Here is a 16679-nt window from a genome sequence, read left to right on the forward strand (position 1 = left end):
CTTGGGTGGAGCCATACAAACCCCACTGTTTTGCATGTTGGGTAGCATTGCTGTCTGACCTATCCACAGATCTTAGGTTTCAGACATGGAGAATTCATGTTTTGATGGTCACAGTATGCATGCACACTGAGACCACATGACTGTCAGATGGTTTAAATGCCAGAAATACTGGTGTTGTTCTGCAGTGCTGAGGAGTTACAGGTTTCCAGATAAGTGCATTGGGTTAAAGATTAGGTCACTTCCATCTGTGAATGCAGCGTGAGGCAGCAGAGCAAGTTGTGTGTGCAACTGCAGCCCAGCTGGAGCCTTTAATCAGCCTGGTAAGTACTTGGAACTGGACTCAGGTTTTCTCAGTCTAATTCTGTTCTCTTGGAACAATACCCAATAAGTATCTCCCCTAGCTCAGCTTGTACCTGACAGCTCAGCTAGAAGGGGATATATTTTTATACCTTTCTACAGTAAAACACAACGTTTGACATTTCTATCATGCTTTACTGAACTTGTGATTATAAAGGTAATTTACAATAAAGCAATTAAATAAACAATAAGTTAAAACACAATACATTTATACATAGTATTTCAAAGGGCTCAAAAGACTATCGGGTTTCAATACATAAAGACTTTCAAACATTAAGAGTCAAAGTGTATCCACGCCTATACTTATCATTGTAACAAGTGTTAGGACTCCCAACAATGTACATTTTTGGTTACAGTCCCTGTATACGCACAAGACCAGTGAAATGCTCAAGCAATTGCACAGTTGAGAAGAGCACTACATGAGACAGGCACAGACGATGTGCTGGAAGCTGCCTGGGGAATACGGGTTTTATCTCTAAATTGAACTGACACTTGGGAGCACGAATGGAAAGCGCTAGCATGCTTTCAGGAGCACAGGTGTGACACCCTAGGGAAGGTTAGTGCTGCCACAGAAACACCCCACCCTTCTCTGGCCGCTCGCTCCTCGTGCATCTTGCACTGCCCTCGAGCCAGTGCAAAGTGCCTGTACATTCACTCAGTGAACCATCCAGGGACAGTGACTGAGCTTAATCCTGGCTCAGCACTGGAACATGAAAGAGCACTAGGCCCACATTCCTGATTTCCCTGGTTATGTTCACTGTGCAGATGTGCTGGCACCAGAAAGTCACCGGCACAGGGGAGGAACATGGTGCCTCTAAGCAGGAGGACTATTTCTGTAAGCAGCAGTACTTTTAAAAACATCTTGTGGAATTACAAGGTTGAGCTTATTTGTTTTTTTCTATTTTGAAACAAGGAACATGTTTCTGATTTATAGTGCAAATCAAATAGTCAAAAGCAAATGATGGACACTGCCAGAATATACAGTAACCATTCATGATCTATCTCATCCCTCTTTCTCTCTGCCTCAGCAGCTGGTGCCCAGGGACAGAGCAGACTTTAGGTTTTGATACTGAAGGGTGTTCGGCGTAAGGAGTGCAGGGCCACCAGGCAGCAACCACGAAGCAATGCTCCAATATTGTAAATAGGATCTGTTCCTCCTCTCTGAGTACTCAAAGCCCACACAATAGTTGGTACAACAGGGGCTGCCACAGCCACAAGATCCCCGAGGAGACTGCTGCTCCAGTATCTCCTCTTCACTCCTGCATTAACATACTCAAAGGCTTCATCATCGTGAGTTTCTGTAAAATCAAGTTCTTTCATGAAACGGTTTTCATTAACTCTGTGCTCCACCTTCCTGCATGGAGACTCCATAGGAGACAAAAGGATGGCAGAATTGGGATCACTTGGAGTTAAGTCCACTATGATACCAGAATCACTGAAGCTTCCAAGAGAGAATTCACCCAATTCCTTCAGTGAAGAAGGTGGGCTTAGAGGATAGGTGTCTTGAGCCCTGAATATATTTTGAATGAGCTGCTCCACATCTAAGCTATATGGCACCACGTCAGTCTGGATGGCCTGTTCTACTGTCATGTTGCTTTCTTCTTCCTCCTGGCAATAAGTTAGTTTTCCATCCAGAAAGATTTCAAGCATCTCTTTATTTACAGCAGCACTGAAGGGAGCTGGATCACTCAACCCAGAGGTTGTGGTGGTCAAACTCTCTCCAGATGAGTCAGTCCCATTAGCTCTGTCCTCACTAAGAGGCAGATCACTGTCTGCCACCTCCTCCAGACCTTGGTCCTCTGTGATGGGGCTGTCTGGCAGGGTGGCACACAAAGCTAACAGCTTCCCCTCTGAGTTGCTCATGTACTCCAGGCACTGCTCATCCTTCACAGAGTGATTCTGAGCCATCTCCATGCTCTGCAGCAAAGATTCCAGTTTCTTGTTTTGAATGTTTATGTCTATGAAGTATTTCTGAATTTTTTTGTCTTTCTCAGCCAAGCTGTTTTTCATGCTTTCAATAACCTGCTTGAGTTGTTTAATTTCACTCCTTGCTTCCTTTAAGGCCAGCTCTGCCTCCACACGATTGCACTCTTCTTCAATCCAGTCTTCCCTCATCCGTCCCAGCTGAGCTTTAAGCTCTTCTATTTCTGTTTCCCTGTGGCAAAATAAAAATGATGTAACACTTATGCTGACTGCTCAAAAGTCAACATGAGGCCCACCACCCAGCAATGGCTCTGCTGCTGAGATGCTCCAAGAAAGAAGCAAATTTCTCCAAGTGCCATTTGTGGCCACCTCTGAGAGAGCCAAGATTTGCCAGCTGGTTGCTAATGAGAGTCACTGACCTCCCCACAAAACCAGCAGCCTTGTGAGCTGTGCCATGATCCTGGATGATTTGAGGCACAAGTGGTGACCTCTAGGTCAGGTCTAACCAGTGTAGTGCTTAAAATCTCCCCTATTGGCTCTCCCTGGAGGAAATGGGAAACAGCTGCTGGGATGCATCCCCAGTGCCTGCCAGCAGCTTGTCACATAGTGCCAGAGCCAGGGCTGGCCTCAGCCAGCCAGGGAGCTCAGGCTGCAGCCACAGGGCTGGCTCTGCCCAGCAGGGAGCCAGAGGCTGCTGCAAGCACACCAGGAGCAAGTGGGGGAGAGGGGACTCCTGTGACTCCTGTGTCAGTTCCAGGCCTTGCAGAAGCAGAGGAGGAGCACAGGTCCCTGGAACTCTGGGGCTCCCTTCAAACACGCCTTTGTGCCCCCTTGGGCTGTCTGTGCTGGAGAGCCAGCTCTCAAAGTGCAGTTTTGGTAAAAGAGACATCTGTGGCTGCATAATGCACGTTGTCAGTTCTTTGCTCAGCATCCATACAAAGGGCTATTGTGAAAAAATCATTATATAAGTGACAAAAACACAAATGGGCACAGTGATTTGGGTAGGAACTTTCAGTGGGGAGGAGGGAGACATTTGCAGTCCTACTTCACTGCAAGAGGTAGAACAGGACATTAACACATGCTGCCAGGTAGAAATTATTCTGTGTATAAAAGGTCTCAATCCAAATCAGACTAGTAAAAAGTTGTCCTTTTAAAGTATCCTATTGTCAAAGTTCCAAAAAGGAAAAAGAGACAGCTATATTTATAAATAAACTCATTGTTTTGCATCCCCTTAGTACACTCTGAAACCTGAAATACTGAAAACAACCTAATCAGACTAATCATATTTCAGATTTCTTAATGGAAACTTTATTGGTCAAGAAATGAGTAAAACCACTCAGGATTCCCACCCCTAAATGTTCCCAAATAAATCTTTCTGGTTTCTGATGTGTGGTTTACCTTTCTTTAAGTTTGCTTTCAGATTCCTTCAGCTTGGTTTTCAAGTGCCGTACTGCCACTTCTTTCTGCTGCAGAGGGGTCAAATACTGCTCTGGATTTTGTGGCTTAATGCTGTGATTGTCACCACAAGAATTGTATCTCCCTGATCGCCTGAAAAAACCCAAAACAAACCATCACATAACATCACTGTTCCAGTTCTTAAGTCCTGGCAGAATGAAAAACATCTCATTGACTGATAAATCCAAAACTTGACTCATCTGGGGCTCCTCAGTGTCCACACAAGTTACTTCATCTTCTGAATCAAAATACTTGAGGGAACAGTTGATTTGTAGCTACAGTGCAAAATTTACTATTTATTGTATTTGGCTTCAGTGTCATTACATCAAATGAGACTTTTAAAATACCTGGCCAAATGGGAGGTGTGCCCAAGAGCAGGCAGGGCAAGGGCACCCATCTACAGACAGCCAGGCACTGCAGCCCAAGGAGTCAGTTCAGCCCACACAGGAGTTATAAAGCTGAGCACACTGAAATCTGCACTCATCCTGTCTAGCTCTGGGTGTGCTAAGTTGTCTGGGAGAGGGCAGCAGCAGCAGCATGGTGGCCATTTCTTCTCTGCAACACGTGTCACGCTCTGGCAGGTACCTGTGCTCTTTCCTGTGCAGGAAACTGCACTCCTTAGGGAGGTGCCTAAGGCTAGGCAGGGGAATTTTCACCCAAGTGTATCATGTTTCCTACACTACCCCACCCAACTCTCTTCAAAGTGAAAAGAACCCTACAGCAAATAAACCAGTAAATCCTCATGAGAATTGATGGCATGAAAATGCATGAAACAGCCTGCCCTGGAGTGAAAACCAACTGCAGAGGATTTTGACTTAAAGTAGACTTGAATTTTACAGTGCTGAAACAATAAAACTTTTACATGGTATGGAGAACCTTGCCAACCAAGTCATCTCTAGGAGGCATCACATCTATGGTGAGCAGCAAGACGACCAGCACAGCAACTCCTACAGCTGATCCCACACTGCAGTGCAGACAGGGTGCCAATGCACCCAACACCAGGAGGCTGAAACACAGACTTGCCTCATCACTGGACTGCTGTCACTTCCTTTGTATGAGCCCGAATTGCTGCTGCTGGCTGAAGAAGCCCTGTAACTCTGATGGATGTTGGCAGGACTCAGATGGTTTTTGCACAATGTTGATGAAGTGTCCTTTCCATGTGAAGCAGGTGGACTGGCTCCAGACTTGTAGGATAAGGATCCATTATTCCGACCATAAGGACCACGACTGGAGAAGAACCAAAATGGTGAAAGCATTATTCTCATCACACAGCCCATTATGTGTCTTATTGTACACACAAAGTTCACTAAACAATAAACCAGAGAGATAACTGAGTGGCTGGAAAGAAATAAAGTTCTGACATGATCAGCTAGTCCTGTTCTTTCCCTGTCAGGGGGTTCTCAGTCTGAATTACATGTTCTAAGGAAATCTCGGCCATTTTACATCTCTCTGTGGACAGAACAGTTCCCAGTAACTCCATCAGATCGTCCCCATTCCCTGAATCTTTGACTCTGTTAAGTAATGAGAGGCCTGTGGTCTGGACTAATGCCAAAAGAGCCACACTCCAGCTGTCCCTGGCCAGGCCTGCAGAGTGGAGCCTGAGCAGGGAGGGTTTCTGTGAGACTGCTTTCATGCTCCTGGGCAAGCAGCCCGAGGGATCACAGCATGCAGAGAAAACAGATTTTGTTTGGGCCACTGTTCTTTTCTGCCTTTGGCATACTGGGTGCTTCATCTGTCATGGTCAGCTATTCATTCACTTCGATACAGTTTGAACCCCATGGAGAGCAGGCTGGAATAGTATTAAAAGAGACAAAGGAAAGCACAGCTTCTCTTTTATTCTTCCAGTTTTTCTCATACATATTTACCTTTCTTTTCCCATTCTTTATTAAAGAATCTGTTAACTGTGTGTGCTTGAAAGCAATTGGTATCCTCCCTGCCTGACAGCTGCCCAGGGGCTGGAGTGCTGAGGCCAGCTTCCCAGGATGTGTGCCTCTCCTGCTCACTTGCTTTGCCATCCTACACTACTGCACTGCTCTCTTCATTCTCCCAAAGTTGTTCTTCTAAACGGCAATGAAAGGGCAGGTTAAAAAAAAATAAAATAAAATTTAAAAACCCAAATAAAAAATACCAGAAAAAGGCAAGCCCAGCCAGCAAAAGAGAAGGCTCCATAAAAAAATCAAATACCACAGAACTATGAAGCAACATCTCTTCTTTAAATTGTTTCACTTGGTTTTTTCCCTTCTCTGCAAATGGAACAGTTTATAAGGAACAGATGGTTGAGTGGCTGCTGTGAACCTTCATCACACTGCTGTGGTTTGGGTGATTTTGTAATTATTTTACAATGAAGTACAGGACCGTGGTTTGTGACAACACTGAACTGTTTCATAGCAAGTAAAGTCAAACAGTTAAAAAAAGAATACATGCAAAGGAGATATCTCTTTCCACTTCACACAATGGATCATCAGCTCTGGTATGTGGCACAACTTGCAGAGACTGTGCTTAACAGAGCAGCACATCAGAAGGAACCTTATTACAGAGGACTTCTGTCCAATGCAGGATGTCACTATGCTCTAGTTTAAAGTTATATTAAAATGCACAGTAATGTATGAAATGATACAGAACTTTACTGAAATTAAGGTGATTTTAGGACTTCATATATACTTAGTACCATTTTTTCCCATAGCCCGTAACTTTACTAGTTAGATGTAACCTAGAGGGAACTTCAGTGGAGTTTATTTTTCTAAGTCTCATGATGCAGGTAGGAAATCACTCTCAAAGACTTGCTCTGACAACCTCTGTACACATTGTGACCTTCACACGCCTGTGTGAGTGACTCAGGGTATCCTGCTGCTGCTCCCAGCCTGCCTGCCAGCCCTTCCACAAAAAAAAAAAACCAGGCAGGAAACCAGTCCTGTCAATTCAAACTCCTTCCTCCTGATCCACAAAATGGAACCAGCAGGGATTGCGTGGGCAGAACACAACATGCACTGCTCCATCCCAATGCCCCTGTATAGTCTGAATTTGCAATTCACATACAGCAGGGAGGAGTCTTACAGAAATCTTTCAGGAGAGGTTCACTTAGACAGATAACTATGATTTTTAAAATTTTTTTAATTGCCTATAGGCTGGGCAAGAGTGTTTCAGAAAAAAAAGATACAACAACATCAAAGGCAATATTGTCTACTTCTTACAACAATAAGATCATGCTCTGGAAAGGTGTAAGCTGAGCTGAAAATTTATGACAGAGATAAAACAAAGCGTTAGGACCAAAACCAAAAGGTTTAGGTTAACAGGTTAGAAATACTGCTGTTAACTAACATATCCAGCTCTCTCTCTCCTACAGGCAATGTCTTTTCTGCCTTACCTGATTTTATTTCCCATACTTGCCATGAATAAACAAAACAAACCCCAACAGCTGGCTGATCTGGCATACTAACAATTTTTGTGCACTGAACACAGCATTTTTTTTCTTTCTTAGATTGCATTTCTCACCAGTGTCCTACCCAAGATCCTTGTGTTATCCTGATTATTTTAAAATGCAAGACCTTACACAGCAGTCTATCCTTGCACTAGAAATATTCAGGAAAAATTGCTTTTCTTACTTGCGAGAAAAAGAAGATCTCTTGCTTCCAGCAGCCGACATATGGACTTCAGGTGCTGAAATACTGCCCGTGCTGCTTGAGGAGCTAAAATCAGCTTCACTGCCTGGAAAGGAAAAGGAAAGAGTGAAAACATGATGGAAATTATAGCTCAAAGATTGTTTTCAAAATAACAGTGAATCACAAGCATCCTTCCTTTGTCTGTTCTGGGTGAATTTCAGAAGTTGCATGGATTTTCAAATATCCCTGAGGACAAGAACTGGATCTGCTCCAGATTTCTTCAGAACTGGGACTTCAACAAGAGCAGAAAAAAAACATTTGGACACAAAACCCTCACACTACAGAAGCCATTTCAGGTCTCAGACAGGAACACTTGCGACAACCTGTTTGCTCTCTCGCAGCCATGGATAGATGAATGAGGCTGCTCATGTGGCTCCTTCAGTGACTAGGAGCACAGCACTGCAACTAGACATTTCTCAGGCTTTAAACCATGCAGAAACACTGCTCACTACTTCTGTTTTGTTTTCTGAGATAACATAAATGCACACATATATATATATGTATAGGTATAAACCTGTAAAGGCTAATAGTATATCTATATATTTACATGCATATGCAGGTTTTCATGTGGTGCAGAAGCATAATGAGGCAGTCTAATAACCTTAAAATAATCCAGTAATCACATGTAGGTCCCAAGTGCTTCTCAAATACCAAGTCATCTGTCTGATTACTGATTTTCTACAGATCATAGCTTTTATTTCACAAGCTCTGGCACATACAAGGAAAACTGCTCTCATTTTGCTAAGGTCAATAGTAGATAGATGTACTAAGAAATTTTATCCTCTAGAAAAAAACCACACAAAAACTACAATTTTTTTTTCCAATCTGTTAATCCAGTGGCAAATGTCCTGTGCCATACCCAGGTCTCATGCTGTAGATCCACAATAATGAATGGTGACTTTAGCTGAGGGGATGGAAATAACTCTTTAACATCCTTCAAGCAGCTGACCAAGGGGTGCATTTCTCACCTGGGAATTTTTGGGTGTCATCCAATGGATCCACAAGCCCCAAGCCAGTAGCTGCAGACTTGCCATTTTTGCTATCTTTTTCATACAGGGGAGATGCAGCTGCAGCTACCATCATCCCCCTATTGCAGCTAGACCTTCTAGTCCTCAATCTCTCTTAACTTCTTCACAGAGCTGATGGTGAAGGGTGCATCTTTCCCCCTGATTACCTGAGACTGGGACAGGGCTTTGTCAGAGCCTGGCTTCATGGCCTTAAATAGGCTGATATAGCCAGCAACCTTTCTTACCACATGGCAACACTTAGCAACTGGCCTTATCCTAAGGTGTGATTTGATTTAACCAAATACTTTCCCTACCTCATGACATCTGAGACGAGCCTCCTTTTCTCTGTGCTTCTGCATCAGCCCAGGATATTCCCCAGCCTAATTTTAAAGTACTCACATACAAAGCTTAGTTCTTCAAAAGAAGATGCCAGGGATCCAGCTCTAGCACCTCTAAACAGCTCTATACCCATTACAACACCCCTGATAATCAGACCCAAGCCACCACAACCATAACCAGATCAGAGCTGTGTGCAAATTTACAAGGGGAGGGAAGGAAAAAAGCAAAGCCACTCGGTTTCACAGAGTATTTTTATCATATTTGCAGATGTAAATGTGAGTGACCCTCTCCTTGGGGAAACAAAATTATCATGGGACATGACGTTCAAAGATGCAACAGAGTTTTCCTGATAAACAAAACATCCCCATCTACAAGACTAACGTAGATTACAAGTAATCCCTTGGTATCACACTGCACCCAAAACCACTTTTCTAAATGAGACCCAAGCAGGTAAACACGTCACACAGATGTCATACCTCTGGTGTTCGGGTCCCCAAAACATTCCTGAGCTCACAAGGCAGCAGCTTTCCCAAGGCAGGTCCTGGCTGTGGCGCAGAGAGCAGGAGCCCTAGCCAAGGTTCAGCTCTGGGTAAGCAGATCACATCATAATCAGATCTCACTATCGGAAGCACTGCCGAGCAGCAAGGCTTAGCAATCGTCTCTGCCTGACCTGCCTGGCTTGGAGCACCAAGAGCTGCAGGGCTGGGCACTGCTGGCAAGAGCCAGCAGAGCCTGCAAACACAACCATGCCATCAGCAGAGCTTTCTGAAAGACTGAGCTGCATCTGAGACCAGAACTGTGTCTGCAAAGCATGAACTAACCTTTCTGGCCCCAGTTCTAATAACAGCTATACACAAGCTTAACACTTAGCACAGGAGACTACTTATGTTTAAAATTAGGCATGTGGCTATTTATAGGATCTTTGAGAACATTTTATAAGTTAAAGGGGTCACTGCTAGCAACAGTTCCAAGTGTATAAATGATGTTCAAGCCAGTTTTGTGTGTAGCAGAGCTTGACAGCAATGTTATTAGGAGACTTCAAAAACATCTTCTTCCATTTGGTAGACATCTTGGAGCAAAACAACATGGCATCTATCCATAAAATAACCATTGCAACATATTCTCCTGGGTAGGCATGACTTCTGCCTTACAAATATCTTACAAAACATGAAACTCCTTGTCTAGAAGCAGTGCAGGCAGGAGCTGAACACAGCTCCTCATTCTCTAATGCCATTCTCCAGGCTGACAGCTTCCTAAGGATGCCTGTTGACTATTTTTGTCATTGTGACTATGTAATGACAAAAGCTCACACATGAAAGCCCCAAGACAGCCCATTAATTTAGTGCGAGCTATGAAAGAGACTAACATTTCTCAACCCCACGTTCCTTTGTCCTAACTGGCTGCAACACTTGTTCAGCTCCAATCACAGACTTGCCTCTTGAAAGGACTGCCTTACTAACCCCTTCCTGCAAAAGATGCTTCACGCTGAGTCACCAGCTTCAGCAGCATGGCCTTTGGAGTTTACTCGAGCATATTCCTCCAGGCAGCAGCCGTCAGTGTCCCAGCCCGAGAGGCCAGCCCGGTGTCCGTGCAGGAGAGCCCGTCCTGTCCCCGGCTCGCCCCGCCTGGCAGCGAGCAGCCGCCCACGCCTCGGGAGCACAAATCTGCACAGCTCTGCACTGCTCTGAACAGCTCTGCACTGCTCTGAACAGCTCTGCATTGCTCTGCACTGCTCTGCACAGCTCTGCACTGCTCTGAACAGCTCTGCATTGCTCTACACTGTTCTGCACTGCTCTGCACAACTCTGCACTGATCTGCACTGCTCTGAACAGCTCTGCACTGCTCTGCACAGCTCTGCACTGCTCTGCACAGCTCCACACTGCTCTGCACAGCTCTGCATTGCTCTACACTGTTCTGCATTGCTCTGCACTGCTCTACACTGTTCTGCACTGCTCTGCACAACTCTGCACTGATCTGCACTGCACCACTCTGTACTGCTCTGCATTGCTCTGAACAGCTCTGCACTGTTCTGCACTGCTCTGCCCTTCTCTGCACTGAGCAGCTCTGCATTACTTTGCACTGCACTGCATTGCTTTGCATTGCTATGCACTGCTCTCCATAGCTCTACACTGCTCTGCACAGCTCTGCATTGCTCTGCACCTCTCTGCGCTGCTCTGCACAGCTCTACACTGCACTGCTCTGCAGCGGGAGGAACAGCACGAGCATGGCCAAGGCAGTGCTGTCACATTTTCCAGGGTTGCTCTTTGCCGGGAATGGGTATCTGAGGGGGCAGAGTGAAGTCCTGCAGAGCCCGGCGCTGCCCCTGCACTTTACCGAGCTGGGAGCGCTCTGTGGCAGCATCGCCCCGACAGCATCGCGACAGCCACGGGCAGGCCGACACCGAGGGACCAGAGGAGCCCGGCCAGCTGCTGTGCTGCCTGTGACGGGCACGGACACGCGGTGACCGCGGTCCGGCAGACGCGGGTGGCATCTGCCACCGCAGCCCGGGGAGCTCACACCCCCTGTCGCTGCACGGGAATCAGATGGGACACTCTCAGCAAGGTCTCAAGGGCAGGTTTCCCATCCTGCAAACGATGCAATTACAGATTTGGAGGCGGACTGAGGAGCGGGAGAAGGTGCGAGGGCCGGAACGCCTCCAGCTGGCACTGCCGTGTTTATCCCTCCGGGCAGGGCACATCCCGGGCGTGGACCAGCCTCACCTGGAACTCTGCCCTCTGCACTGCCTCAGGCAAAGGGCAAGGACAACAGCACAGCGCACGCTGCTGTATCACACACTGCTCTCACACCTCTTACAGGCACAACAGAGCAGGTGTATTGGGATCAGGTATATGAACTGTCGTTAGGATACTGCTGGGAGCCAAGAAAGCCCTTTCTCAAGCTGCTCAATGACAAGAAATTGTAACAATGATTAAACACCTGCTGGAGACGTGATGTTTTGCAGAAAGCATGTTTTCAAAGAGGTGTTGCCTTGGACCAATAAGTCTTTTCTATTCTGTTCTGCACATACTACCCTATATAAGTGTAGTGTTTCTTTAAATAAAGCTCTCTCTCTCTGATTCTCCAACACATGAAGAACTATGTTGCATTACCCTTTTCACTGCTCTCCTATAGCCTAAAATGCAACAATAAACCACAGAGCTTAGCTATCTTCTGACTCCATAAACATGACCTCTTTATATGTATATCACTCTTGAAGCAGGTGTTGCATATAGCCAGTGAAACAGAGCTGTAAATAAAACAGTGCTGACAGAAACAGCTTGTCCTCAAAATGTGAAACACTTAAATTTGCTGAGCTTTCTTGCCTTCAGAAGCACTCTGTTATACAGCAAAGTGACCAAAATATGCATACATATTAACCACTTTGGTGCAGCTTCTTGAGGAATAAGCGGTATGCTGTCTCTCTAGATAGCTTGATTTAGAGACCCCAGGGGTAGAGCTTGGACCTGACTGAAAAAATATCCAGCAAAGTCACCAGAAGCTGCTGGAAAAGCAGAGAGAATTCAGCTGTAATAATGAAAGGACCTGTATTTTTAAGAAATTTGGTTACATTTATCTTGAGAGCTTTACCTCACAGCTACATCTCCAGCTCCAATATTTAACAGCATAAGCAGAATATTTCCAGGAAGCACTAATGCTGTTTCTATTTTTTTATTTAATACGGGGCTGTTCCTACAAGATAGATTTTGTAGACCACAAACAATTAGAAAGAAAACCACACTGCTCACATACACTGACAAATGTAAAAAAACCCCATAAGCTGCAAAGAAGCAATGAAATCTTGCTTTAACATTTCAGGGTTTTCTTCAGATAATACCCTTAAAAATGACCCATTTTGAAGGCAAAGTCTCCTAGTGGGAAATGTGCTGAATTCAAACTGTCAAGACCATGGATGACAGTAGGTTTTGGTTCCAGTCCCTGGCTTTTGACTTATTACTTTTTTGAGTTAGGACTACTGTATGGGAGACTCTTATTTTGGACTTAATTATTACATTGTATGCTCAACAGTAACTGGGTAAAAGCAGATGTAACCTTGATTGCAAGGAACAGGACACAGCTCTCCTCCATGTGGAATGCAGTTATCTTTGGGTGCAGAAGCTGCTCCCACATGCTCTACCTGTGTCACTCTCTCCACTGTAACGAGGTCTAACATCAGGGGAGGAAGCTGAGGACACCCAGTAGGTTGCATTGGTTCAGGAACTCCTAGGAGAAGTGTAGATTTGAGCTCTTTTGGTCTAAAGAGGGCACTGGACTCAGACCTTTTCCTCAAGCTCTGACTACTCAGGTGTGACACAGCACAGACTGGTAGCACTAGCAGTGCCCATATTTCAGAGGAATGAAACCTGCTGGATGCCTGCACTCACAGGGATGGACTGGCCCTGGTATGGAGGTTCACAGTGAGCCCAAGGCATGCACATGGGCACACCCAGGGCAGGTGACTAAGTCTGGGAGATGGGCATTTCTCTCTGGTGTCTCCTGTTGGGCATGTCTGGCGTGATTTTAGTAGCTAATCATCCCTCTGCTTTTATATCAGGTTTAGCCATTGAACTGACATTTGTGAGTTGGCAAGAGGCTGGGTACAGCAATGTCTGGCATCCTCAATCCTAAGGGCAGCCACAGGCACCCTCCCCTATCCCTCTGCACTGGCCAAAGAGTGAAGCCATCACTCCCCACTGCTGGTGGACATCCCCCCAATGCTGGACAGTGCTCCCTCAGCAGACAGTCTGGTTACATTTCAGCTGAGTGCTTGGCCCAGTAACACCTGGGAACCTGGCAGCTGGCAGACACAGTCAGAGGGGATGTGGAGCAAAACTTTGGGTGTGGGTCTCCATAAATTGTTCAAATGTGTTGGGCAAGAAGATTTCCAGCTCAAAAACAAACAGACTTTTGGGAAAGACTGCAACACAGATCCTGATGCTCTGTGTTTGGATCTAAATGCAATTTTAGGAATGCTTATTTATATTGATTTTCACTCATTTTTCTTGTTTATTCTTTTTACTTTGAAAGAAGGATTGTTATCTAATAATTAATCTCATTAAGCAGTCTTCTGATCTAAGTACTATAGTTTTAGTAGTAATCTGAACCACACTAATGCAAATTATAAGCATTACAGATCTCAGCATGAATAGATAATGTGACTTATGTATTCTGTGAAACCACAATCAATCAAGCTCTTCTCTCAAAACACAGTCACTACAAAATAATTACTGACATTGGCTGGGAGCCATCATGCATATTCTGCATATCACTATGATCTGGGCTTGTGTTTTTCTTAATTGTTTCTAATTCACTGATTTGCAGAGAAGCCAAAAGCGGATGTTGGAATAGACAAAGAGCATTACAAGTTGGATTTTTTTGCTGCTTCATGTATTTTTAAGGATATTTTTCATACAGAAGTCAGCCTGACCCAATTATTTTTTCCGTGATTCTACATGGAGCTTGAGCCATTCTAACAACACCTTAAAAACTACTCCCATAATTTCACTCTTCTCAGCTTGAAGTGACCTTTGTCAGGGGAACATATGCTCGTGGAGCAGAAGGGAACAGTCTGGGGAACTTATCTTCATGTTCAAACAAAAAGGCTCTTTGTTATCAGAGACAGAAGGATGCTGCATTTCTACACCAACCTCAATACAAACATTGAGACTGGAGGTTCAAAAAATACACTGAGAGTTGTATAACATAATGCTAGCTTGCATTTGACAGTTTTATGAATTATATCTTCAATCCACCTATGGGCAAGTATTTTTTATGCAGTATCACCTCAGGGGATGTTTTTATGTACCAGGCAATACTATTTGGTCTGTTTGAAGAGAAATGGATAGGCTGGTCAGAAGTATTTTTAGGAACTGGAAAATGTCATCTTTGGCAGGAATAAGAGGAGTACACAGGCAGCAAACTTCATCAGAGACTGGGAAAAGATCCCAGCCCTCCCGTCACGTTGGTGGCAGAAGTTTAACAAAGGCTTTCAGAGGCCCCTTCAACACATCTCCTAAATCTGGTTCCCCTGTGCAAGGAGGAGAGAAGCTGTCTGGGGCACAGCAAGGAGCTGCACAGGCCCACAGGCACAGGGTAGCTGCAAGTGCATGAAACTGCATGCTAAACCTGATTCAGTGAAAGCTTTTGCACAGTCACCCTTAATGGAAGACATATGGTTTTCATTATAATGTGCATAAAGCATTTTAAATCAGTTTGACATGTTTTCAACAGGCAAGTGAAAAACACTGGAAGGAGAAATGTATCTGGGAGGTAACTGGTGAAACAACCCTGCAATCCCAGGATGAAAAGCAAAATTTGTCATACACTAATCAAATATTTACTGTAACACACATGTTGAAGTTCTTGTAAAAAACATTACAAAATGAAGTTCAAGTGCCATCTATTGAAAATAACAACAAAACCTTAGCCAATTGATTGCATAAACTGTATTTTTCACTAGTAACAAATCCAAGGTAGGTCTGAAGCCAGTGCATTTCAAGTCATGACTGCCATCACTTGCTGCTTTTTTTCACTCTTACTGTTAAGAAGCAAACATGACAGACAAGAAGTCTGTGATTTTTCAGCTTAATAATCCTTGCTGGTTTGTGGTAAACTGTAGTCCAGTAGCTCCAGCCAACAGACACAGCCTGCCCAGATTTCAAAAGCCAACAGCTTCCTGTTATTTACAGAATCCAAGAAAGGTGGAACACAGACCTGTAATGAAGTGCCTCAGCATGGAAGCAAGGCAATGTAATGCTAATAAAAATATGAAACAAACCTGGCAGAGTTTTCATTTCTTTCAAATACATTTTATGCAATGGTGTATATAAAATACACTATTATTAAGCAGGCTTGCTATATATATTGTTTTTATGCCACATTAAAGGCAGCACATTTCAGACTCCTTGGGGAAGCAATGCCCACTTTGCAGTGGCTGGGGGCTGAATGTACAAACCAACTCTCCAGCTCCTGGGGGAGTTAAGGAAATTTTGGAACTGGTCTCTCCAGCTCTCCCCAGCTGCCTTCTCAACTGGGAACCACCTCCCACCAGTCTCACTCAGCAGAGCTTCTCAGCCCTGCCAAACTTGTTCCTGTGCATGCCTAGAAGCAGGTCAGCCTAAAAGGTGATGAACAGTTTGGAGCCTCTTTTGAAAGACCTGGGTGGGAGTTTCACACTACACCACAAAAATCAGGATCCACACAAAACCAGCCCACTGACAGCTCTTTTGTGCTGTCTGCTTTACTGGGGAAAGAAAGGCTCCACCTGGGTTCTTAGGGCAGGCTTAGCTTTGAACTGGGAGGATGCTGCACATGATCTCCCCATCACACCCCAGCAACACAGCATCCAGCAATAAGAACTTGATGAAGAGATGAGGTCCCATCCTTGCAGCTTTTTATGCCCTTCTCCAGCTCCTCCATAAAAACACCTAGTTTGGAATGCCCAGGTCATTAACCCCTGCTACATGGGTGAAATCCATACAGGCCTGAATTTCCCACAGCCCCCACCTCCATCAGGAGACTCCACCCTGTACAACAAGCTCAGAAGATTATTCTCTGCAATCTGAAGTTTCAGCAGAGTTGGGCTACTTCTATCTAGTTGTTCTGGCTGCTGGGTTTTATCTGGTACATTGTTATTTATTATGGTTTCTTTACTGAAACAGGGATTGGACAAGCATTTTTCCTTTCTCCTAGGCTTTTCCCAAGCCCAGAATTCTTAACTTCAAGGGAGAACCAAAACAGAGTGAAGATATCTAAAGTACAGCTTCATTAGGATTTAGATATCTAGGTACATGAAAGCAAGTAAAATACCACTGCTTAAATAGGTCAGATGTTTAAAATGACACCACTATCTGCAAAGATCTGGTAAGTTGTTTATGCTTGACCTTCCACTTCTGAGCCCACTCACCACCCACTCAACAATGTCTTTATACAACAGTGAAAT

At 44.7% G+C, this 16679-nt stretch overlaps 1 protein-coding gene across 3 annotated transcripts in view; it reads right to left on the reverse strand.

Annotated features, from left to right (window-relative positions):
- Positions 1-471: 471 nt before the first annotated feature.
- Positions 472-16679, reverse strand: part of SYBU (syntabulin) — a 40393-nt gene continuing 24185 nt past the window's right edge. For all 3 annotated transcript variants that reach the window (XM_079301574.1, XM_079301575.1, XM_079301576.1), the window contains 4 exons: positions 7338-7440; positions 4759-4962; positions 3679-3828; positions 472-2512 (listed from right to left, as the gene is read on the reverse strand). In XM_079301574.1, coding sequence (XP_079157700.1) covers positions 1414-2512; positions 3679-3828; positions 4759-4962; positions 7338-7440 — 1556 coding nt within the window. In that variant the 3' untranslated portion in view covers positions 472-1413. The remainder of the gene's footprint in view (positions 2513-3678; positions 3829-4758; positions 4963-7337; positions 7441-16679) is intronic.

This window comes from Erithacus rubecula (genome assembly GCF_903797595.1).
Source record: "Erithacus rubecula genome assembly, chromosome: 3".
Lineage (NCBI taxonomy): Eukaryota > Metazoa > Chordata > Aves > Passeriformes > Muscicapidae > Erithacus > Erithacus rubecula.